At 37.3% G+C, this 27,298-nt stretch overlaps 2 protein-coding genes across 2 annotated transcripts in view; one reads left to right on the top strand and one right to left on the bottom strand.

The window, feature by feature from the left end:
• The window catches only part of ARHGAP24 (Rho GTPase activating protein 24), a 549,762-nt gene that overhangs the window by 375,661 nt on the left and 146,803 nt on the right, over window positions 1-27,298 (bottom strand). The gene's annotated exons all lie outside the window — the stretch shown is intronic.
• Window positions 23,431-24,066, top strand: LOC104992938 (thymosin beta-4). Its single transcript, XM_010845970.1, has one exon. The coding sequence runs from the start codon at window positions 23,513-23,515 to the stop codon at window positions 23,645-23,647; it is 135 nt and encodes a 44-aa protein (XP_010844272.1). The 5' UTR covers window positions 23,431-23,512; the 3' UTR covers window positions 23,648-24,066.

Genomic DNA, 27,298 nt, shown 5'->3' with positions numbered 1-27,298 from the left:
GATCAAACCTGAAACTCTTGCATTTCCTGCACTGGCAGGCAGATGCTTTACCACTGGGCCACTTAGGAAGCCCACTTCTCATTATAATCTTTATTAATAATAAAATAAAAATGAGAGAACATGTATTAGTTACACCTAGAGCAGCAATGTCTAACAGAATGTTCCGCCATGATGAAAATATTCTATAATCCGTGTTGTCCAATATGGTAGTTGCTAGGCACTTTTCCTTTCATGCATTGGAGAAGGAAATGGCAACCCACTCCAGTGTTCTTGCCTGGAGAATCCCAGGGACAGGGGAGCCTGGTGGATTGCTGTCTATGGGGTCGCACAGAGTCGGACACGACTGAAGCGACAGCAGCAGCAGCAGGCAGACATGACTATTGAGCATTCGAAATGTAGATAGTACAACTGGAGAACTGAGTTCTTATTTTAAATCAACTTATGTTTAAATAAACACATGTGGCCGATGGTTACTGTACTGGAAAGCACAAATCTAAAGTACCTACATCTACACAAGTGAATTTCATCTTGTTTAGATTTTCTAAGTTGTTCTACCACATATTACACAGATTTCTCAAGACCCCTTCGCCAAACTATATAATTAGTATAGAAAATCCTCCAGTGACTCTGTAATTATTCATACGCAGAATAAAATGACTTTTCTGTCTACAACAGTAATGTGTTCCTGTTTAATCTGGTTCTATGTAATCAAAGGTCACATATTTAAACACAGTAATGTTTCATTGCATATTATTACTTTAGAGTTGGAAATTTTACCAGCCTCTCCCTTGACTTTCGGACATAACTTAGTCTTGCCTTTAAGTCACAGGTTCATCATTTTGAATATCATTTTAGGGGGGAAAAAAGCATTTAAAACCATCATAAGTTTATAATACATCTCAAGAGCTCTTAACGTCTTGAGGCAAAATTAAAATTCAAGGAAAACCAATACACAAAAAACTAACAAGGAAAACAAACCTATGTCCAACTCAAAAAATAAAGAAAATCATTGATTACAATCATCATATAAATACATGAGTTCTTTCAAAGTTACTCTATCAACCAATCAAGACAGATTAACTGCACAACAATTGCATATGTAATGGAAGGGCACCGAACACACCACCTCCACTGACTTTCCTAAAATCTATAGTTTTTATATCCTTCCAACAGCAGTATATCTTCTCTTTGATTTGTGATACATTACTGATTGAAGGAAAGGTAAATTATGCCTCATATCTACAAGAATTGGTGCTAGAATGATTCAGGAAGTTCTTACTACAAAGCTTGAAAATTTTCCTTCTTCATTTTCACCATCATTAAACACTAATGAGAACTTTGGCTATGCTTTTAAAAAACTGCCTTGATAAGAATTCTAGGCACAAGAAACATACATGCTAGTATTAATGGGAATGCTAACAATAAGGTCCTTGACAACCTAACTTGTAATATGGATCAATTTCTCAAGGATTTCTTCAATACATAGAATTTTATGTTCTGAATTATATCCTATATCATAGAGTGAATCAGTAAAGGATTATTGTGGGACAATAAAATAGGACAGGTATTACTAATTAGTAACTCTATTTCCTTATATAGAGTATTCTCTTTATCACTTTTGATTAATCAAGCTGAAATCACAGAATGACTTCTTATCTCAATATGAAATAAGAAATAAATGTAGAACAACTCTGAATCTCTAATATGAACACGAATCATTAATTTTTCATAGTAATATATCATGAAGCATAGAGCCATGTTTTGCTCTAACACTGAAAAATACCTATTGAAGTGAGCAAGCAAAATGATGGAGCAGTTTCGCCAGCATTTTAAAATTCTCAGACTATAAACTGTACCAAGAAATGAATTTTCTGAGGAAGACATTAAATTAACTATCAGAGTTTTCTGAACAATTTTCATATCTTTAGGTCCACTTGTTAATAATTATGTTTAATTCTGAAAGATCAAAAACATCCTTTTAAAAATAAGATATAGTTTAGTCAATGATATTTTTCATTAATCTTAAATAATAATAATGGAAGATGGTTAATATAATAAAAAAGCTGACCTTGAGGAAATATATATGCAGGCAGTCATCAAAATTATTAAATTATATAAAGATGCATAATAATATAAGAATACTTATGAGCTATTCTTAAGTGAAAACAGAAAAAATTCAACTACATGTCTACTATGTTTACAGTTATTAAATCTGTTCAGTTCAGTTCAGTTGCTCGTTGTGTCTGACTCTGCGACCCGATGGGCTAAAGCATGCCAGGCCCCCCTGTCTGTCCATCATCAGCTCCTGCAGTTTACTCAAACTCATGTCCATTGAGTCGGTGATGCCATCCAACCATCTCATCCTCTGTCGTCCCCTTCTCCTCCTGCCTTCAATCTTTCCCAGCATCAGGGTATTTTCCAATGAGTCAGTTCTTAACATCAGGTGGTCAAGATTGGAGCTTCAGCTTCAGCATCAGTCCTTCCAGTGAATATTCAGGACTGAGTTCCTTTAGGATTGACTGGTTGGATCTCCTTGCAGTCCAAGGGACTCTCAAGAGTCTTCTCCAGCACCACAGTTCAAAAGCATCAATTCAGTTTTCCTGAGTCCTCTGTGGCCCATACATCTCATGTCCAATTCAAACCACCAACAAGCCCTGTCATTTCTGCTGCTAAAACCTTCACAAATCCATCCATGTTTTCACCCCTGGACTGATGAATGTCTCCTACTGGTCTTCTCCTGGGGTGATTCTGAAAAACTCAGAGGAGGAGGTTCAGGTCCTCCAAGGAAAAACCCTCACACTGTGACCAACACCAGTGAGGATCTCCTGACCAGCCCTTGCTCAGAGGACGATGAATGGCTCAAAATTACAAGTTCTGAACAAAGTAAACTATTTTTTTTCCTCAAAGGCATTAATAAGTTTTAAAAGCAGTTCCTTTCATAATATGTCTGCACCAGAAACAAAAATTAGAATTATAAAACATTAAAAAATTTCTTTTTTGGCCACACTGTGTGACTACTGGGATTTTAGTTCCCCAACCAGGGATTGAACCCACATCCCCAGGAGTGGAAGCACAGAGTCTTAAACCACTGAACCACCAAGGAAGTCCCTATAAAGCATTCGGAATAGTGCACTGCCATGTGTCCTGCCTGAGAGTACAGAATTACTATTCTTTCTTTGTAGGCATGCTGCATGGGATTGACGCAATGGAACAGTATTTGCATTTGTACTGTCTTAGAATATAATTTAGCTTGTATGTTGGCTATAAATCTGTGGATAAAAGAGGGTTTCCTCATTCATTTTTCTCTCTGGGTTCATGACAGGGAGGGGAATACCCATCTGCTTCTACCCCTTTCTATTGCTCTAACCCCTTCTGTTAAGGGCATCAGCTTGATCTGTCACTGAGAGAAAGCAAAACCCAGTGCAAGATTCTCATACAGCTCTAAAAAAGGCTTGCTTTCTTTGTGATCCAGTGTCCATTTTGAAAATGCCTATCCAGTCATCACATATGGATATGAGAGTTACACCATAAAGAAGGCTGACCGCCAAAGAGTTGATGTTTTTGAACTGTGGTACTGGAGAAGACTTTTTAGAGTCCCCTGGACAGCAAGAGATCAAATCAGTCAATCCTAAAGGAAATCAATCCTGAATATTCATTGGAAGGCCTGATGCTGAAGCTGAAGCTTCAATACTCTGGCCACATGATGCGAACAGCCAACTTATTGGAAAAGATGCCGACGCTGGGAAAGGTTGAGGGCAAGAGGAAAAGGGGATGACAGAGGATGAGGTGGTTGGATGGCATCACCGACTCAAAGGACATGAGTTTGAGCAAACTCGGAGATAGTGAAGGACAGGGAAGCCTGGCATGCTGCAGTCCATGGGTTGCAAAGAGTTGGACCTGACTAAGCAACTGAAAAGGAACAACAACATATAGTTTCAGTGGCTATTCTCCTAGGATAAAGTTCAAACAGGATCAGCAAGGTTTTATAATCGTCACTCCTCATGGTCAAATAGCAGTTCAAAGGAGAGTATGGTTACTGAAGGGGAAAAAACTCTTATAGTGTACCTATACCCTAAGCTTTCCCCATCCCCCAAGTCTTCTCTACTCAACAGCAGCCTATTCTTATACTTAAAACCTCTTAATATATTTTCCACTACTTTTAGAAAAAGCTCAATTTTTTTTTTCCAGAAACATCCAAGAACCTATGTGTTCCCAGGTCTGTCTATCCCTCCAGCTCCCTCTTCTGTCATTTTCCCTCTTGCTCACTAAGCTCCAAGCTCACTGATTTTTTTCTAACCTCAATATCGTTGCATGTGCTATTTCCTCCACCTAGAAAATTCTCTGCACACATCAGTAGATGTTCCTACAAGAGTAACCTCTGCTTAAACTTCAAGTGATTAATGATCACCTTACCTAAAGTCAGTGCAAAAAAAAATGTTATCTGGAAAATTCAGAATTTTTATTTAGATTCTCTCAGGGAATTCTTAACTTCATGGCTAATAGTTAATGCTCAATTTCCAGTTGACTAAGGATCTTGACCTGGGATATGTATTACTAGAAGAAAAGGTCTCCTTAAGGATCAACCCTTTAAGATATTTATCTTCTCAATTGGAACCCTACCTCTTTCATGCAGTCTTCTCTGACACAGGATGGACTTCCTTCACCTTACTATAATGTATACTTTTTTCATTGTTAAGTTTCCATAATTCATTGTAGATAGTGTTAACAATAATGAATTATTCTGTTACAACAACATATCAAAGCCAGTGCTTACATGGGCTTCTCTGGTAGATCAGCGGTAAAGAATGTCTGCCAACGCAGGAGACACAGGTTCAATCCCTGGGTCGGGAAGATCCCTGGAGAAGAAAATGGCAACCCACTCTAGTACTCTTGCCTGGGAAATCCCATGGACAGAGAAGCCCAGCAGGCCACAGTTCATGAGGTTGCAAAGAGTCAGACACAACTACGAATCCAAACAACAACAGTGTTTATATAAGGTTTACTACTGGAGCCAGGCAAATGCTCTAAGTAATTGATGCATATTAATCCATTGACTGATGTGAAGACTGGGCATACAGCCTAGTAAGATGGGCACTCTTACTATCCACATGGCACAGATGAGAAAGCTGGAAGTTCAAAGATTGTTGACGAAGTTTTTAGTCAGCTAGTGATAAAGGTGTGTCTCACACTCAAGGAATCTGCTGCTAGTAATATGCTAAATACACACTCAATATTGAAAGAACAGCAGAATGAAATAATTGATCATTTCTTTGAGGTAATTCTCTTGTCTTTAGATGATTTTGCATGAAAAATTTTGAACTGATTTTTCGAAGGCATGGCCCAAGTGTACCCTAGCTTCTTTGGGGGACACTAAATAACCTCTAAATTGTGTTGATTTCAAGACCTTTCTGTGTTGTTGGGTGTTGTTATTATAGACATGCCTAAATCGGCTAGTCTGCTCTTGCCCATAAAAAGGGCTCTAAAAAAGCTATGACCAAGGCCCAGAAGAAGGACGGCAAGAAGCGCAAGAGCAGCCGCAAGGAGAGCTACTCTGTGTACCTGTACAAGGTGCTGAAGCAAGTCCATCCGGACACCGGCATCTCGTCCAAGGCCATGGGAATCATGAACTCCTTCCTCAGCAACATTTTCGAGCACGTCGCTGGTGAGGCATCGCGCCTTGGCGCATTACAACAAGCGTTCGACTATCACATCCAGGGAGATCCAGACCGCTGTGCGCTTGCTGCTACCTGGGGAGCTGGCCAAGCACGCTGTGTCCGAGGGCACTAAGGCTGTCATCAAGTATACCAGCTCCAAGTAAATATAATATGCCTTGCCGCTGTTAACGGAGAAGGCAATGGTACCCCACTCCAGTATTCTTGCCTGGAAAATCCCATGGATGGAGGGCCTGGTGGGCTGTAGTCCATGGGGCCGCTAAGAGTCCGACACGACTGAGCGACTTCACTTTCACTGTTCTGCTAAATGGTTCATTTCTAAACTCCACCCTCTTTTGCTTCATGGATAACAATTTCTCTCATGGTACAAACTTTCAAAGAAAAATGTGGATTATTTTACCTCAAACCACTGCCGCATAGCACTATGGAAAGACCATACACTTCTTTTATTTATACTGTATTGCTGAGTAGAATGTCTCTGATTGTGTAAGTAAGAAACATGGGAGGTAATGTACTGTAAAGACTATATGATTTGGAGCCAGAAAGTCTGGGTGTTTTTGTCCTTTTTTCTTCCATTGCTAGTCACATGACTTTCAGTGTCTGCTTTGATATCTTTGAGCTCAATTTACTCACATATAAAAAGAGGAAAACAATGCCTGACATTTAAGGCACTATAAAAGGGTAAAGAATATCAAAGAAATACAAAGAAAGCATTTTCTTTGCTGAAGCTACTGAATATATGCAAGATATTACATGAGGCTGAAAGTACAGTCCACATGTACTTTATTTCTTATCCAATGAATGACAGAGGAGGAAAGATGAATAGACGATCAGAAAAGTTGTCCTGGTTTTATTGGACTAGTCTTGTTTCACAGTTAGAATATATCAAAATTTGAGACTAAGTCTCAAGTTCTGAGGATCAGGAATGTTTATGATAGACCATCATGAGAGTCATTGATTTCTTAACCATGTATTAAAGCAATCTGGATACCAATAACAAAAGAATACTTTACATTATATTAAAGAATACCACATCATTAAAGAAGGGACATGTGTTTAGTACAATAAGCCCTAGACTTAGAATCAGAATGCCTAGGTTTGAATTCAGGTTGTGTGATTAATAGCTGTGAGAATTTCATCTAAAAATTGAACACCTCTGCAACTATTTCCTTAGCTCTAACATATTTACCCAAAGGATTATTATGGCTACTAAATACGATAGTGAATTTTAAAACACAAGACCTGGTTAATATGCTAAAGGTCAGCCAAGATTAAGGAAACTGTCTACTAAACTGAAGCCATTCCATGACTAAGGAATTGGATTGGTCTCATAAAATGCAGAGCTCTTGTCATGGCTTAGATGTTTAGTTAATACCGTGGAATTGAAGCCCACCACACCAATAGTTCCTTCCACGATATTTGCCAATTCTCTAGTTCATTTGTAGCCATTTTTAGCACCTTAATTTCAGAAACAGAAAATAGATATAATGTTTTTCATAATACAGAGTTCTGAATGCACGTATGTGACATAGCTGTGAATTCTTTGTAGGAAGAATAATTTCTATTGGCAATTTTTTAAAAACACAAAATTTTAATATGCTCTGTTTTAGAACATTGCAATTGGGTGTACTGTTAAAAAAAAAAAAAAAAACAGGCTTTATAGAAGGAAATCGAGTTGCAGATACTGGAAAGCTTCCCCATGGACACAATAATTAAGTTCTAGGAGACAAGAGTGACTACAATTTCCAGAAATAAAACTAATTTTTAAAATAGTTAAAATATATCAAACCAGCATGAATTTCACAAGCTGAGACATAATTACTTTTCTAGTTCATAAATCACAAGCTATATCATTCCTATTAAAATTTTAGAGGATACAACAACAGTTTTCACTTCCATAACATACTTGGTTCTAGGATTTATGGTAGTAAATGGCAATGTTACATTTTTGGCCTTGATTGATTTAAAGTTGTCCATTCTGCCACTGGTTGTGAATCTACTGTGCTATTTGCAAAACCCCAGAGTAAAACACATATTTAGATATTCTTATCATTTGCACTCTCAAAGAACACACAGCACAATTTATTTTACCTGTGTGAATCTTTTCATTTGTTCCTAAGTTAGTTTTAAGCAAATAATGCGACCATGTACCTAAAGCTCAGTACAAAATTTATGAAACTAAATTTAAACTATAACTGAATATCTGAGAATAGCATGCACTATTACAATAAAATGTCAGAGTGTCAGAGAGAAAGGTACCTTGTTCAAGGCTTTTCGGGGACCTCTGTGAGACACAACTGACAAAACGTTACCTATCCTTAATTTACATGGCATGGGAGCAGGACTTTGTTTAGAATCAGTTCAGTTCAGTTCAGTCACTCAGTCATGTCCGACTCTGTGACTCCATGGACTGCAGCACGCCAGGCTTCCCTGTCCATCACCAACTCCTGGAGCTTGCTCAAACTCATGTCCATCGAGTTGGTGATACCATTCATCCATCTCATCCTCTGTTATCTCCTTCTCCTCCTGCCTTCAATCTTTCCCAGCATCAGGGTCTTTTTCAAAGAGTTAGTTCTTCACATCAGGTGGCCAAAGTATTAGAGTTTCAGCTTCAGCATCAGACCTTCCAACGAATATTCAGGATAAATAGGTTTCTGAAGAAAATCTGTAAATGCTTACATATTGCCTCGGATAGGTATTAACAAGTCAGTGTGAAGCATACATAGCTGACTACATTAGCTGACCTCCCTAGCGGCATTTGGGCATTCATTCTATCAAAAAAAGTATTCAATCAATGACGGTCACTCTTCTATGCATTAGTGATACAGCAGTGAACAGAGTAGAATTACATCCCCCACTCATACAGCTTACATTCTAGTTCTGGAAAACATATTAAATAAATAAGTAAAATGTATGGCATAACAGATGGTGATAAGTTCTATGCACAAAAATAAAGCAGAAATGAATGGGGTTTAGTTGCAGGAAGAGGACTACAATTTCTAAAAGTTTGGTCCAATCCAGTTGACTGAGATGACATTTGAGCAAAGATTACTGACATCTGAGTATTTAGTGTCTCATCATTGTACCAACCACTGCCAATAAAGGCAACACCTTTATTATCAACTTTTATTAAGTCATTATAATTAAAACACATCTTTACAACCAATGCTGGATTTATTCTTTGAGGTGAACATTCTTTCCCATTAATTTTACATGTGGAAAGAATGAAATGACAAGTGTTTAAATAACCTGTTCAAAGTCACTCTCTTGTGACAGGTTAACTAGGATCGGACCTCAACCCCAAGCTGTTTGACCCCTCCACTTGTACAATTACTACTTGTGAGCTGGGCTTCCCAGGTGGCTCTAGTGGTAAAGAATCCACCTGCCAATGCAGGAGATGCAAGAGATGTGGGTTAGATCCCTGGGTTGGGAAGATCCCTTGGAGGAGGAAATGGCAACTCACTCCAGTATTCTTGCTTGGAAATTCCATGGACAGAGGAGCCTGGCGGGCTACAGTCCATAGGATTTCAAAGAGTCAAACACGACTGAGCCACACACACGGTGAATATGGAGGTGGGTCACTACAGCCTAATGTGAGTATTAAGTGTCAAAGTCAGTGTCCGATTTGCTGTTTTGCTGTGATTTGGTTGTACTGTGTTTCATGAGTGTCTCAGTAACTCAGTAGAAATTATGCAAAATATACTTCATAAAATGTAAATTATAGTATTAAATCCAATTTCACAGTTATTTCTTGCACTGTTCACCCAACCTGGGGACCGTGGACCTAACCAGATTGCCTATCTCCTCCCACCTTGACCCCACTTCACTTATTAGAGAAATGTCTTTCAAATGCAGACATCTAGCTCTAATCCTGTATCATGTAATTTCTTCCCAATTCCTCAGTTTCGGTTAGAATTCATTTCTCTAACCCTTATACTTTCAACCTAATTGCTTAACTTAACGAGATTTTAATGTACGTCTGTCTCTTCTACTGAGCTAAGAATTTTTATATGGCAGGTTCAATGCTTTTTGTTTGTTTTGCTTTGTTTTATAAGCTATTGTATTTTTAAACATTATTTTATTACTCTTATTCTTATTTATTTTTATTTTTTTGGCCATGCCACACAGCATATGGGATCTTAGTTGCCTAAGCAGGGATCAAACCCACACTCCCACATGGAAAGCAGGGAGTGTGAACCACTGGACAACCAGATAAGTCCCAAGTTCAATTTTTTTTCCTCTTTGCACGCTACATAGATCTGAATGAAGTTGCTTGAATTGAAATCCAATAGCAAACAACCTCATTTCCCCAACTAGACTCTAAAATGCATAGCAATATGACCAGATCACTCTCTACTTGTTCACCATATATTTTTGCAGCAACTAACAAGCATACATAGAAGACACATAAAATAAAATTAACAAAAATGAAATTATAAACTAGTCAGATAGTGACATCTGCACATAGTTTATACACTGAAGGTCTATGAGTTTATAACTATTTAATCCTAAAATGATGCATCTTTGAAAAATGAATTTTGAAATAAAAAGAAATACAGCTTTAACTTGAAATAGTATAAGAAATAATGGACTTATTCCAATAACAGACTTATTCCAAATTCATATAGTCAAAAGATGTATGGCATAAATTAACACAACATTTTAAAGCAAGTATCCCTCAATTAAAAATAAATAAACTTTATAAAAAGAGGGGAAAACTGAACAAAAGGCACAAACCTGTGACTTATCTTTTTTCCACATCTTAATGAGTGTTACAATGAAATGAAACCTTTGAAAATATGTGCTCAGTGAGATACAACTCACATCTATGGTTTAATATATGGACAACCAAACATTAACACATTCCTCAGTAATACAGCTTAATGATATATTCTGAAATCTTCATAGAACCAGGCTGATCATTTCAAAGCCATTTAAAATCTGTCTCATAGAGATTCTTCAAAATGCTCTTAGTGAGATTGTCAGTTTCTTTTTGTGGGCTTCAAAATTCTACTACAAAAAAAGCTTCTTTGAGAAATATTTACTCATTTAAATATTTAAATAAAACATGAGAGTCAACACGTTTTCCTCAATATGTGCTTTTCTTCAGAGTTAAAATGAAATTTACTAAGCCAGGACATTTACCACAAGAAAGCATACAGTTTCGATGTCCATTTACCAGTGCCAATAGCAAAGACACTTGCTTTTTCCGAGTCAGTCTACTTTATACAAAGACTACTTTCATACTCAGGAAGCATTTTCCAGTATTAAGGTAAATCTTCATATACTTCTATTTATATATAGTTCCTTTATAACCAAATCTGCACTTCAGTGTTTCTCTTGATTATCATACAGACTCTTTCATTCTTAACCACAGAGCAATGATATTAATATTGCATGCAATCAAGACTTTTAACAAAACAGAACCTAAAGAAAGTGTTCAAGGACCAAATTCTATTACTAAAGCCACCACGACTCTGTCCTGTTCATTCTGCAAGTTTATCTTATGAAATAATGTCTAAATTAAACATGCCAATGACCATGAAAATAATTTTGAGCATGAAAATAATTTTGTTATATGGAAATTTTGATGAAGGCATTTGTTTTCAATGATAGACTTACTCTTTATTATTAAACTACCTGGAATTTTAATCTTGAGCTACAAGGAAAACAAACTCTACAGTATAAAAATAAGCAGAAGTCCATGGACCATAACTAGAATTTATCCAAAAGAAAACTGCTTAAATATAATTTTATTATCTAGGTTACTTTTACTTCTACTGGTAATTTTTTTAAAGTAACAGATCGGATACATGTTGATATATGGAAAAACCAATACAATATTGTAAAGTTAAAAAAGAAAATATAAAAAAAAATAAAGTAACAGATCATTTTTGGGACCATTATTTTAAGACCTGATCTTTACAAAAACTGTAGGAAATGAATTTCTTATTCCTCTTGCCATCATCTAGTTTGGTGGCTCATGAGTTCCTGTTTATCAGATGAAACTCTGACAATTTAATGAGATTTTGCCACATCTTGCAAAATCCATATATAATTGTCATATACAGTACAATGAATGCTACACACAGGCCTGCAATATTCCCTCAAAGAAAAGTTAACTACAAAAGAGCAAGAGTAGGTGCTTATCTACATCATTCAGAAGCTTATATTATTTATCTGTGAAATGCCACATGCATGTGTCATCTTCATTAATTAGTATTTTTGAAGCCTCGTGGTGCCTTTGTAAGGCCAAAAGTTATTTTAATAGCAAACAAAAATTAAGATAATAAATTCTAATGGTTGAGTCATCTCTAATTTATCTAGAGAATAAATTTCCTACAGAAATAAGTTACTCATTTGATAAATGGCTCTAAGGAACTATGCCATTATCATCAGAGAATTACAGGCTCTTAGAACTAGAATAGGTCTTAGATGCAATCTGGTACTATTTTTTGTTTTCAAATACAGACGGAGTCATTAAATGACTTGCCTGTCTTATGCAAATGGTTACTGATGAAGTCAAACTTAGATCTCTTAACCAAAGATGATATCTTTCAATTAAATAAAGCTACCTTCCCATAGTAATAATTATACTAACATCTGATGATTATCAAGCAATTCCTATATGCCAAGTCCTATTCTAAGCTATTTACTCATTTAATATTCACAATAGCTTGTTTGTATTCCTAAGTACTCTGAGTTTTACTATTTTATATATGAAGAAACTCAGATAGCACAGTTTAAGTCATTGCTCTTAACACAACTTGGTAAGACACTGAGCTGTTGTGGCTGCAGAGCCCTTGTTCTAAACCATGCTGTATATGATTGTAAATACTTTGCAGATAGACAACTTTCTCCTATGAACTGTACCAAAAGTGAAGTGAATAGCTTTCATCTTTTACTTAGACTAACCTCCAATCTGGGCTTCCCAGGTGGCACAGTGGTAAAGAATCCACCTGCCAGTGCAGGAGATGCAAGAGACACAGGTCTGATTCTTGCACTGGGGAGATTCCCTGGAGGAGGGTATGACAACCCACTCCAGCATTCATGCCTAGAGAATCCCATGGACAGAGGAACCTTGGCAGACTGCAGTCCATAGGGTCGCACAGAGTTGGACATGACTGAATTGACTTAGCATGCATGTACTACAAATGATAATGCCAGTTCACATTCATTACTTTATTCATTTGTCCATTCCATCAACAAATATTTAGCAAGAGCCTACTATCACTAGACACTCTTCCAGAGAATAAAAGAAAGATTTCTGCTCTCATAAACTCATACTCCTGTGCAGAAAAAAAGACAATAAAGAGTAAGCATAATGAACATACATTTTATAGTATATTAGACATTAATAAAGACTATGGACAACAATAATAAATAAATAAATGAAAGAAAGAGTAGAAGCAGAAGAAAAACAGAAGACTCTTCAGAGTCCCTTGGACTGCAAGGAGATCAAACCAGTCAATCCTAAAGGAAATCAACCCTGAATATTCATTGGAAAGACTGAAGCTGGAACTGAAGCTCCAATACTTTGGCTACCTGACGAGAATGGCTGATATATTGGAAAACACCCTGATGCTGGGAAAGACTGAGGGGTTGACAGAGGATGAGATGGTTGGATGTCATCATTGACTCAATGGACATGAACTTGGGCAAACTCTGGGAGATGGTGAGGGACAGGGAAGCCTGGCATGCTGCAGTCCATGGAGTCGCAAAGAGTCAGACATAACTTAGTGACTGAACAATAACAATAACAAAGAGGCAGGTTTGGTCTTATTTGAAGTGTAGAAGGGAAGGTAGTTTGCAATTTTAATTAGTGTGATCCAGATAAACCTCCTAGAGAAAGTGTCATTTGAATAAAAACTTAATGAAGAGTTAACCATGGAACTGTTTGGAAGAAAGGCATTTGAAGACAAGGGAAGAGATCTTGCAAAGGCCACAAATGAGACCATCACTGGGGTTTTGATCCAAAATTAAGGGGAGTGGTCAGTGAAGAGAGAAGTGGAAGATTCAGTCAGAGAGACACCAAGACACCAGATGGTGAAGGGTCTTGAAGACCATTACATGTGCCCTGGCCTTTGTTCTAAGTACCGTGGGGAATAATGCTGGGTTCTGAGCAAAGGAGTGACACCTAAGAAGAATCACTCTGGCAGTTACATTGAAAATGAACTGCAGTGAGACAAAAATAGAAACAGGAAGACAAGCCAAAGGATCTGGGAGAAAATTAGCTATGAAATAACAGTGGCTCAGACCATGGTGATAGTAGTAGAGATGTAAAAAGTGATAAAAAAAAAAAAGTAAACAGTGAGAAACAAAGAGGCTGTGTGACCTGAATATCAAGTGAAGAAAATTAATCAATTGTGTCAAATTCTGTTCAAAGCTCTAGTAAGAGAAGGAATAAAAACTGACCCCTGGACTTGGCATCACTGAAGTACAGGTCACTTTGACCATTAGTAGAATGGCAATAGGTAGAAGTAGGAAAAAAGGAGCTGGATTCTAGTATTAAATATTTTATTCTATTCTCATTATTAATTTCTTTTTCATTTCTCCTTATCAATTTGGGGGCTTATGGAGGAAGAGGTCATAGTTTTTTATCTTGATAGACTTTAGGCTTGATAGTTTCTGATCAATATCAAGTGTTCAAGTACTTTTTCCTGTTCAAGGAATGAAAAAAATTTATATATAAGACAAAATTTTATCTTTACTGTAACTTAACTATATAGCTGGACAAACAAAAGTCTGGTTAAGACCAAAACTTCTGAAGCTGTTCAGAGGAAGAAGTACTCTTTGAGGACTGGGTGATCAATCACAAAAATAGGGAGATTTCAGATGGACTCTGGAGAAGTGTGTCAGTGTGCACATAAGCACTATTACTCTGAAAGACTGGTTGCACTGTCACTTTGTTTGATGGCAATGACACTTCTCTCTTAAAAGAAGAAGGAGGAGGAGTCGAATTGTGTCGCCACCCTACAGAAAAAAATTCATGTTGTAGTCCTAAAACTTGATACCTCAGAATTTCACTGCATTTGAAGATAGGATCTTCAAAAGCAGTGTTGCATTAAAACAAGGTCGTACTAACCCAGTACGACTGGCGTCCTTATAAGAAGAGGACTTTTGGATACAGACACATACAGAGGGAAGAGCATGTGAAAAGAGGGAAAAGATGGTCATCAATAAGCCAGAGAGAGGCATGAAAGAGATTCCCCCCAACATGCTTCAGAAGGAAATAACCCTGCTAGCACTTTGATCTCATACTTCTAGGCTTCAGAACAGTAAGAAAATTAATTTCTATAGTTTAAGCTGCATAATCTGTGGTACTTTGTTATAGCATCCCCAGAAAACTAATACAGAATATAAAGTTAAAATGGCTCATCCTTTACACTCCATCTGCAAAGGATAGGAAGATTCTCCAAGAGCATGAAAGGTAAACTAAGAAGTTATGAAATTTCTTCTGAGTTTGCAGTGACGTCTATATGCTTGCGTGCTACAATCTGGACCGACTCCACGTCCAACTATAGACGTAAACAGTGCTCCCATAATTCAATCAATATAAATAACATTATATTATATTTTAATAATCCCTCAATTGGTCTATACAACTCTATAGCTCTCTGTCTGTATTAGATAATCAAATCTTGACTATATTTATGCCAATGCTATGTGCTAAGTCGCTTCAGTTACGTCTGACTCTTTGCAACCCTGTGCACTATAGCCCACCAGGCTCCTCTTGTCCATGGGATTCTCCAGGCAAGAATACTGGAGTGGGTTGCCATGCCTTCCTCCAGGGGATCTTCTCTACCCAGGAATCAAACCGGCATCTCCTGTGGTCCCTTCATTGCAGGCAGATTCTTCACCGCTGAGCCACCAGGGAAGCCCATACTCTAGTAATTAAATGCAAACTGTAATTTAAGTTTTAAAAAAAAGCTTCAGGAGATTTCTTGTTATCACTGATCCAGTTTGACAAGGTGTCCCACACATTGTGGGAGTGCACATATACAGGCTCATGTGAGCACACGTGTGTGCACACACACACACACAGAAAATTAAAATCTATGTTAATAGTAGAGGAGAAGAAAAAGGAAAACCACATTTTGTATTGTTAAGTTGAGAGTCATGGACTGACTTGTTCAGGTTGAAAATAAGTTGGTATCACTATGGAATTTCTCTTTCCATAACTATTAGAGGGTCTGAAGAAGTCACATGCCAGCTGATGCATGCATCTTTTCAGTTTTTCAAGTGTTGCCAAAAGGTGTTAAGAGAGAAGAATATTAAATTGCACCAGGCTCTTCTCTAAATTCGTTGGAACAGCTGAATTAAAACCACTAAGTCAAGCAGAATCTTACTCAGCAGAAGGTGTATCTTATTACATGTGGAAGCCTACTAAATATCATTAAATGTGGTATTTGGTTCTAAAATAAAATACCAGAAAACTAGTAAAAAATTATTTCTCTCACTAAATCATTGCTATAGTTCTTCTTAAATCAGGGCTAAGCTAGAGTTTTGAACATGCAGGATCGTGCCAATTGGTGAGAAGGAGAAGATAAGACAGGTTATTACAAAGCTATGCCACATTCCTGGCCTCCATGGTACTGGTTACTAAGGAAAAAGAGTATCCTGTGACTGGGGTGGTGTGTGGTATAGAAGAAGCTTCTGCTTAGGAGCTGTGGCAGAGGGAGTGTAGATTTTGGATACAGTCTCATAGTAATGCACACCACAGTCCTAGTTCTTGGCAACAGTCTTCTGTATTAATACCTGCTATTTTAAAGAACAGCCTCAACTATCTCTTTGATATAGACCAATGCTGTGTAATAGACATACATGAACCAAATATTAATATCATCTAGCAACTACATCAGTTAAAGTAAAAAGAAACAGCTGAAATTAATGTTAATTATACATTTAATTTAATACGTCCCCAACATTCTCATTTCAATATGATTATATATTGAAAATATTAATGAGATATTTTACATTCTTTTTTCTTTCAATACAAGAATTTTGAAATCTAGTGTCTTTTATACTTAGTGAAGTTGCTCAGTCGTGTCTGACTCTGCGACCCCATGGACTGTAGCCTACCAGGCTCCTCTGTCCATGGGATTTTCCAGGCAATAGTATTGGAGTGGATTGCCATTTCCTTCTCTAGGTATTAGTGGATTGCCATTTCCTTCTCTAGGATTGCCATTTCCTTCTCTAGAGGATCTTCCCGACCCAGGGATCGAACCCAGTTCTCCCGCATTGTAAACAGACAGATGCTCTACCGTCTGAGCCACCAGGGAAGACACTTAGAGTACATATCAATTCAGATTAGTCACGCTGGGCTCAAGTGGCGCTAGTGGTAAAGAACCCACCTGCCAATGCAGGAGACATAGGAGACGCGGATTCATCCCTGGGTCAGGCAGATCCCCTGCAGGAGGAAGTGGCAACTCACTCCAGTATTTTTGCCTGGAAAATTCCATGGACAGAGGAGCCTGGCGGGCTACAGTCTGTGGGGCTGCAAAGAGTTGGACAAGACTGAGCAGCCATGTGTTTGACAGCCACATGTGTTTAGTGGTTACCACGTGTGGCTATTGACAATACATGTTGGACTCTATTACTGACGAATACCAAGAAGGTAAAGGCATGTTTAAAAAAAAAAAAAAACAGTGAAGCTAAATGAATGCCTATTGGTATCTTAATTAACCTAAAGTGTCCACTTTTCCTGATCCTGTCACTTACTTGTTGCCAAATTTTGGTGGTGTAGAGAATGTAAATGAATTTTACATTTCATGTAAAGATGGGCACAATAAAGGATAGAAATGTTATGGACCTAACGGAAGCAGAAGATATTAAGAAGAGGTGGCAAGAGTAAACAGAAGAACTGTACAAAAAAGATGTTCAGAAGAACTATACAAAAAAGATGACCCAGATAACCATGATGGTGTGATCACTCACCTAGAGCCAGACATCCTGGAGTGTGATGTCAAGTGGGCTTTGGGATGCATCACTATAAACAAAGTTAGTGGAGGTGATGGAATTTCAGCTATTTCAAATCCTAAAAGATGATGCTGTGAAAGTACTGTACTCAACATGCCAGCAAATTTGGAAAACTCAGCAGTGGCCACAGACTGGAAAAGGTCAGTTTTCATTCCAATCTCAAAGAAAGGCAATCCCAAAGAATGTTCAAACTACCACACAATTGCACTCATCTCATATGCTAGCAAAGTAATGCTCAAAATTCTCCAACCTAGATTTCAACAATATGTGAACCGAGAACTTCCAGATGTTCAAGCTGGATTTAGAAAAGTCAGAGGAACCAGAGATCAAATTGCTGGATCATCAAAAGCAAGAGAGTTCCAGAAAAGCATCTATTTCTGCTTTATCGACAATGCCAACGCCTTTGATTGTGTGGATCACAACAAACTGTGGAAAATTCTGAAAGAGATGGGAATACCAGACCACCTGACCTGCCTCCTGATAAATCTGTATGCAGGTCAAGAAGCAACAGTTAGAACTGGACATGGAACAACAGACTGGTTTCAAACTGGGAAAGGAGTACGTCAAGGCTGTATATTGTCACCCTGCTTATTTAACTTATATGCAGAGTACATCATGAGAAATGCCAGGCTGGATGAAGCACAAGCTGGAATCAAGATTGCCAGGAGAAATCCTCAGATATGCAGATGACACCACCCTTATGGCAGAAAGTGAAGAGAAATTTAAAAGCCTCTTGATGAAAGTGAGAGAGGAGAGTGAAAATCTGACTTAAAACTCAGCATTCAAAAAAATGAAGATCATGGCATCCAGTCCCATTATTTCATGGCAAATAGATGGAAAACAATGGAAATGGTGACAGACTTTATTTTTTTTGGGCTCCAAAAAGCACTGCAGGTGGTGACTTGAAATTAAAAGATGTTTGCTTCTTGGAAGAAAAGCTATAGCCAATCTAGACAGCACATTAAAAAGCAGAAACATTACTTTGCTGACAAAGGTCTGTCTAGTCAAAGCTATGGTTTTTCCAGTAGTCATGACAGATGTGAGAGTTGGACCATAAAGAAAGCTGAATGCCAAAGAATTGATGCTTTTGACCTGTGGTGTTGGAGAAGATCTTGAGAGTCCCATGGACTGCAATGAGATTAAACCAACCCATCCTAAAGGAAAACAATCCTTATATTCACTGGAAGGACTGATGCTGAAGCTGAAGCTTCAATACTTTGGCCACCTGATGCGAAGAACTGACTCATTTGAAAACACCTTGTTGCTGGGAAAGATTGAAGGCGGGAGGAGAAGGGGACATCAGAAAATGAGATGGTTAGATGGCATCACCAACTCTATGGACATGAGTTTGAGCAAGCTCTGAGAGTTGGTGATGGACAGGGAAGCCTGGTGTGTTGCATGCAGTCCATGGGGTCACAAAAAGTCAGACATGATTGAGCAACTGAACTGAACTGAACTGAGTGACCAGGAAGTTTATGTGAAAGATCTTTAGACTGAAACCTTGACTCGCTTCACTTTCTTTGCCAGTGGATCTGAAGGACGAATAAGGAGTAGATTATTTTTATTTGAATCATAGGAGAAGAGAGAGGAAAATAGACAAGAGCCATAGAGTTGTAATAATTATGAGAATCTGAAGGATCTGTCACTGAAAAGGTATTTTGGCCCAGTGCACTCAAACCTGAGATATGGGACAAAGATAGTCAAGAGAAAAAAAAACAAAAACTTGCAGGTATTGGCATTGGTAGTTTCATTGAGGATGGGAGAATCCTAGGGACACAGGTCAAGTCTGCCACCACTGAACACTGACAGTGGTACTGATGCTTAAGCAAGTATGAACAGCAGGGCCTTCTGTTGACGTCTGTAAAAATTAGATGTAGAAGATGAAGCAATGATAAATGTGAGGGGAAGAAACCAATGACTGATTTGGAAGTCAAAGGGAATAACTCAGTGAGCACATAGTAGACATCATCTGATAATAGACACTAGTCTTGAGATGCATTTAAAGATGCTTAAGTCCCTGAACAGTAAGAAAAAACTTAACCAGATAAGTCCTATATTTGACCATTATCATGATCTCAATTTGCCTCCAGCTGGAAATTAAAAATAGAGAAATCGAGTATTAGTGATAATCAGAGGCAGAACAAATTTTTTGGACTAACTCTTGAGAATATTTAGAATACTGAACTCATAAATTCTTGAAACAAAACTGCTCATACTGAGACAAGTTATCTTTTAATTTTTTCATTGCTTATTAAATATATCAGTATATAATATTAACTCACTGATTAAAAGATGGCCAAACAATTTGTGAAAAATTTTTTTCATTCCCTTAGTTAAATACGGTGGATAATTACAACATGAAAAATACCAGATGCATTAAAAGGAAATGGCAACCCACTCCAGTATTCTTGCCTGGAGAATCCCGTGGACAGAGGAGACTAGTGGGCTGCTGTCCATTGGGTCGCACAGAGTCGGACACGACTGAAGCAACTTAGCATGCAATTACATTCAAGTGTCATGTCAAGTTATTTAAATAAAAACAGTAATCATTATCTTCAGAGGAAGGAGTGTTCCTGCAGAATGTAGCTGGAAAAACAATTAAGGACCTAACCTATGACAAACACCAAAGCAACATTTACTGGGGAAAAGAAAATCATGTTGATTGCCAGCAGCAGAACCAGAAGCATCTGCTTACCAAGCCAATCTAAAACGCAGAGCTTAGCTTCGGAGAGAAAGAAACAGGCTCCCAAAATATTTTAGGAAGTACACAACAATCATACCTATTCTAAAAGTGTATCTTAGGAATTATTGATTTACAACTGTTCGTTAAAAGGGAATAAAAACTAAAGTCTTAATCTAAAATCACTCTCTAGTTTCCTAAATCTTGATGCGTAAGGTAAACAGGTAAGATAGACAATGGTTGTAAATATCACTCTGCTAGAAGAACTTCTTGGCAAGAAACTGTGCTATTTTACATAAGGCAAAATAAAGAGCAATTTACATGAAATTCTTAGGCCTTTGCAGATGCATAAAGGTATAAGAAATTGCCTAGTTTAAACCATGGTAACATAGTTCTATACTCACAGAAGATACTGAGTAAATACTTCTACCCACTCCAGTATTCTTGCCTGGAAAATTCTAGGAACAGAGGAGCCTGGTAGGCTAGGGTCCATGGAGTCATAAAGAGTCAGACACGACTGAGCAACTGAGCACAAGGAAAGACTAGACTACATGCTCATTTGTCAAAATCATTTATAGTGGGTAACTTTCTAAGCATTCTTATATAATCCAATGAAGGGTAAGCTATCATAAAAAAAAATATGCCTTCCCTATGTGTGTAATTTATAATAAGATTGACAGATAACCAAAAAAATACACATCACGAGGAAAAGAGACTTAGGCAGCCAAATAAATGCCAGACAGTGAGAAAAGCAAAGGAAAACACAGCCAGCCATTCAGATGAACTGTTCGTAAGAGAGGTGCCAAGGTTTCCACATGGGCAATGTGGAAACACTGTATGGAGACATATACCAAGCATTTTAATAGGCAGGTTTCACTAGGAGCTGAAAACAGTAGGTGTTAGACAACCATTTGCTCATTATTATTTTTCCTTTGGGCCAAACATACATATAAAAGGAAAAAAAATGCTATCCATTGGAACAAATCCAAAAGGAAAATTTTTTAATGAGCCTAATATATTCTAAGTAAATGATACTGTTCTCAGGGTAATTAGTGTCGTAGAGCATCTGTTATCTCGCCAGGGAAAACAAAACCTAATTTTAACTCCTCATACTCTAAAACATTTAGAAACCTGCAAATGACACCCTCATGCCATGAAGAAACATACAGCCCAGGGTAATTGCAATTGCAAAGTTAAATGGAGCTTGGAGAGGCAAGCATTTCATCGGACATTGCTATTAGACATGAATTTGCTATTAATTAAAGCAGGTTTGGCAGCTGAACTACCTACCTATTAACAGAAAGCGGAATTTTAAATTATCACTGTATACATGTGATATAAAAGGCATAAAACACAGCGAGACATGAAATGAAATGAAACACAAAAATGTTTCATTTTCTATTTTCTTTCACACTGTGTATAGCCTACCTTAGGTTTTGTTATGTAAAATCTAGTGAGATGGAGTTCTGAGGACTTACATGAGGAGAATGCAAGAAAATATGTCCTGACTCAAACAGATCTCTTCTTTTACGCATAAAAGAATGGTAGTTCTTCAGGTAATACATGTTTCCTCCTCCCCAGGTATGTGACACATGGCTTAGAACAAGAAAAAATTCTCTATGGAAGGTCAACCTTTACTTGTGGCAGAAACTGCTAATTGTCTCCCAATATATGTGTTTCCTAATTGTTTTAAATAGGAATATAAGCCAAATATTTATATGCACACGACTGTATGAGAGACCAGAGAACATATAGTGAGAAAAAAAAAACAAAAAACAGATGAATCTGATAAAGGCTGATAAAGTTCAGGAAAGTAGTGGGGAAAAATACAAATATCAGAGAAATAAAGAAAATATAAGACAATATTAGAGCAGACTAAATTATAAGACACAGGTGTGCCAGAAAACATGAAAGAAAAAAATTTTTTAAGAGTTAAATGAGTTTAATAAAATGATAGATATGGAAATCAGACAAAGGAACATGCAAAATATTAAAGTATAAATTACAAGGACATTTTCCAAACTAAGGAATAATCAGATCTAAGGATACAGAAGATACACCCCATAGTAGGACCATTTCACAATGAGATGCATCCCAGTTACATTATTGTATTTGTTAGCCAATGAAAAAATTATTTGGGTGGCCAGGCATGATGAAATCACTTTTAAGCAGTAAAAATTCGGTCTGAGCTCAGTTTTCTCCACCACAATATTCAACTTTAAAAAAAAAGTAAAAAATAAAAGGTGACAAAGTCCTCAAAGACGTAAAATTTGATCTAATCATTTTCCACTCATATTTTTCAACAAGCAAAACCAAACTCATATTGCTATGAGCTCATCTTGAAGAAGTGACTTGTGTAATAAATAATTTTTGCCAACAATAAAAGAATGGGAAAAACTATAGCAAAACGAGATGATGGGAACATTGAATCTATTTAACTGAAACATATGGGGAGCAGGGTTATAGAACTTCTATATATGTTATACATCCTGATGGTGTGATAATCTAATAAAATGGGCAGGAAAAGAAAGAGAAAGACTGGAAATTTTATAATGTACTGTCAAGTTGCTTTTTCTCTTATACTTAGCTGAAAAACTATTATTTTAAAACTGGTAACTTGGAGAAGTTTCAGCTTACTTAACAGCATATAGGTATGCATGAAGACATACAACATTGTCAAACTGGGTGTGAAGGAAAAAAGCCAATGGCAGAAATATGCCAATATAATCATTGTTCTTTCTAGGGAGTAATCAGATATTTGTGTAAAATATAGAGAATTAAGAATTTTATATAAATTGGCTAAGTTTAGACATATCTCCTTATGTAAAAGTGATTTTTCCATATTATCAGAAGAAACACATGCAAATCAAAGGAAACAGAAGTCTCCAAAACCAAATACTGAAAAAAATAAACATATTATACAAAGTAAAAGCATACTGTATTGTAAAAGAACATGAGATAATTATATTAATCATAACAATATATTGTAAACGGATTAAACGCAACTATTTTTTATAAAAGAAAATAACACATTGGAAAAATGCAGTGAAACCTGATTATCTGTTGAATGTGAGAGATGAACTAGAAAAAACTAAGCTTAAAAACTAAACCGGCACTCGCGGCGGCCACAGCGCAGATTCGACTTCACTCGCTCGCAGTTCGCTCCGCGCCCTCTGCAACCATGTCTGACAAACCCGATATGGCTGAGATTGAGAAGTTCGATAAGTCGAAATTGAAGAAAACGGAAACGCAAGAGAAAAATCCACTGCCTTCGAAAGAAACGATTGAACAGGAGAAGCAAGCAGGCGAGTCGTAATGAAGCGTGCGCCGCCAGTATGCACTGTACATTCCACAAGCATTGCCTTCTTAACTTCTTTTAGCTGTTTAACTTTGTAAGATGCAAAGAGGTTGGATCGAGTTTAAATGACTGTGCTACCCCTTTTCACATCAAAGAATGGAGAACTACTGACAACGTAGGCCGCGCCTGCCTCTCCCATCTGCCTGTGTGGCTGGCAGGGAAGGAAAAGAACTTGCATGTTGGTGAAGGAGGAAGCTGGGTGGGACGACAGTGAAACCTAGAGTAAAAAGCTGGTCCAAGGTGTTCTGTGGGCTGTAAAATGCAGTTTAATCAGAGTGCCATTTTTTTGTTGTTGTTCAAATGATTTTAATTATTGGAATGCACAATTTTTTAATTATGCAAATAAAAAGTTTTAAAACCTGAAAAAAAAAAAAAAACTAAACCACTTGAATGAAAATTCAATATATTCCAAAGAGTAGAATAAGCATAAATATCTTTTGACAATCACTTAATAAAATTAGGAATTAACAAGAATAAGAAAAAATAGCTAAGAAATTTACAATTTTTAAAAATTAAACTAACTTTGTCTTCAAAAACATGAGTCAACAATGAAATCAAAGCTAAAATTTTAACATATGGATAAAAATAATAGACTAAAATAACTATTTGGTAAAGCTTAAGGAAGAGAACTAAATGGAGCCTAGAAGACTATCTCAACTTTAAACATTCATATTAATCTAGCAAAATGAAATAAAAAGTTAACACATAAAGAACTTTGAAAAAGAGTAAAACAAAAGATTAGGGAAGGCCAATTGAGGAATTAAAATAAGAAAAATATAAAAATATTATAAATCATTAGAAATAGTAATAATAAACCATTAGCTAAATAAAGTTTAAAAAACAGATTCAAAGAAATTATGTAGCTCAAACTTTTTGAAAATACATTTTAAAACATAGATGTAGTGTTTGATATTCTAGATAATATAATTTATCAAATATCAGAAAATGTAGGAAATTTCAACCACTCAATTTACAAGTTTGGAGACATTTTTTTTATTGCAGTGATTGTATGAGTGGGTACTAATGGCATATGGTAGGTAGAGATGCTGCTAAATATCCTTTTTCCTGTTTTTTAGTACCAGTAAGGATGCATAGGTCAGTGTTGTAAAACTGTCCAGAAATGTTAATAGTATTGAAGTTCCAGGTATTGCTACTTATGCTGGTTTGTAGACTCTGCTTTGAGTAGCATTGTTATAGAGCCAAGAGTCAATAGGTTTTTTCTCTAAAGAGTCAGAGAGCATACACTTTTAGTCTTTGTGGATCATACACAATCACTGTTGCACATTCAGTGTTTATTTGTACAACCCTTTAATACTTATGTAAAGTTATAAAGAAAGCTGAGCGCCGAGGAATTAACGCTTTGAACTGTGGGAGCACTCTTGAGAGTCCCTTGGACTGCAAGGAGATTGAACCAGTCAATCATAAAGGAAATCAGTCCTGACTGTTCATTGGAAGGACTGATGCTGAAGCTGAACCTCCAGTACTTTGGCCACCTGATATGGAGAACTGACTCATTGGAAAAGACCCTGATGCTGGGAAAGATTAAAGGCAGGGGGAGAAGGGGACGACAGAGGATGAGATGGTTGGATGGTATCCCCTACTCAATGGACTTGAGTTTGAGAAAGCTCTGGGAGCTTTATATATATATAAACTATTTTTAGCTCGTTGTTTTTGTTAAGTTACTAAGTCATGTCTAACTCATTTGTGACCTCATGGACAGTAGCCCACCAGGCTTTTCCGTTCACGGGATTTTCCAGACAAGAATACTGGAGTGGGTTGCCATTTCCATCCCCAAGAGATCTTCCGGACCCAGGGATCGAACCCACATTTCCTGCCTTGGCAAGTGGGTTCTTTACCATGGAGCCACCAGGGAAGCCCATCTTAGCTCAGACCTTACCAAAATAGACCCTTTCATAAATAATAGGATTATATATATGTTGTGGAATAGTAAAAATACAAAGAATATACATTCTTCCTGAATATGATAAAATATATCATTCTTAGTCCTAAAACTAACCCTCAATATTAATGACAAATTCTAGCAGGTCATTAATTTCAGGGACAAGTAGAGGATCTTCAGTATCACCACTATTGTTTCACACCTTTTAGTGATGATAGTCAATACAGTCATACAAAATAAATAAATTGTTCATCTAAAGGTTGTCAAGCAGAAACATACTAGAAACCAGCTATATGATCACCATGTCTACTTTTTTTTTTTAGTTTGAAAGTGTTAGTTGCTCAGTTGTGTCCAACTCTTTGCGACCGCATGGACTGTAGCCCACCAGGCTCCTCTGTCTATGGGATTCTCCAGGCAAGAATACAGGAGTGGGTTGCCATTTCCTCCTCCAGAGGATCTTCCTGACTCAGGGTAATAGAAGACAGAAGAAACTTATATATCTATGTTCTTGGTTAGAGCCACCCCATCCCATTATACTGTATCCAACTATATCCAAAAATAAAGCTTTATTTGTTTAAGCCTTTGAGATTTAGTACTTACTTCAGAAGCTGGCTAGGGCTGGTTATATTGGGAAGGTGAAATTATGAGCAGATATGATGAGTACATGCTTTTGAACTGTGGTGTTGGAGAAGACTCCTGAGAGTCCCTTGGACTGCAAGGAGATACAACCAATCCATTCTGAAAGAGATCAGCCATTTCTTTGGAAGGAATGATGCTGAAGCTGAAACTCCAGTACTTTGGCAACCTCATGCGGAGAGTTGACTCATTGGAAAAGACCCTGATGCTGGGAGGGATTGGGGGCAGGAGGAGAAGGGGACGACAGAGGATGAGATGGCTGGATGGCATCACTGACTCGATGGACGTGAGTCTGAGTGAACTCCTGGAGTTAGTGATGGACAGGAAGGCCTGGCGTGCTACGATTCATGGGGTCGCAAAGAGTCGGACACAACTGAGTGACTGAACTGAACTGATATACAGCCGTGTATGTGTTTTTAGTGATTAGTATAAGCACTGTCAAATGTAAAGAAATATCTTAAATTTTTTTCAGCAATCAGATTTCCAAAAATAAAAAGTTTGACAACACATAATGTTAGAGAGGGTATGAATAAAAAAAAATACTGTAATACCTTGCTAGCAGTGATGTAAGTTGGTGAAATTCCCATAAGTGACCATTTGCAAATATCTACTCAATGGTGAAGACTCTGCCTGCCAATGCAGGAGAAAAAGGAGATGCGGGTTTGATCCCTGGGTGGAACAGATCCCCTGGAGAGGAAATGGCAACTGACTCCAGTATTCTTGCCTGGGAAATCCCAAGGACAGAGGAGCCAGGAGGGCTACATTCTATGAAGTTGCAAGGAGTTGGACATGACTGCACAAATACAGTAAAGATCCCTATTGTGGATATATGGATACATTCAACATTTAGATATATTTAACATATAGTTATACAATTTATATATATATATATATATAAATAAATAAAACATGGTATATTTAACAGATATTAGATGCATGAAAAATTGTTATGCTTTCCTACCACTCATTGCTATGTTCAGTTCAGTTCAGTCGTGCAGTCATGTCCAACTCTTTGCAACCCCATGAACTGCAGCACACTAGGCCTCCCTGTCCATCACCAACTCCTGGAGTTC

The sequence above is a fragment of the Bison bison genome, unplaced genomic scaffold, assembly GCF_000754665.1.
Source record: "Bison bison bison isolate TAMUID 2011002044 unplaced genomic scaffold, Bison_UMD1.0 scf7180017864228, whole genome shotgun sequence".
NCBI lineage: Eukaryota > Metazoa > Chordata > Mammalia > Artiodactyla > Bovidae > Bison > Bison bison.
This window is presented reverse-complemented; position numbering and strand designations above follow the sequence as displayed.

Excerpts from the sequence above, each read along its gene's own strand:
- LOC104992938 (XM_010845970.1), top strand. The coding sequence starts at position 23,513 with ATGTCTGACAAACCCGATATGGCTGAGATTGAGAAGTTCGATAAGTCG.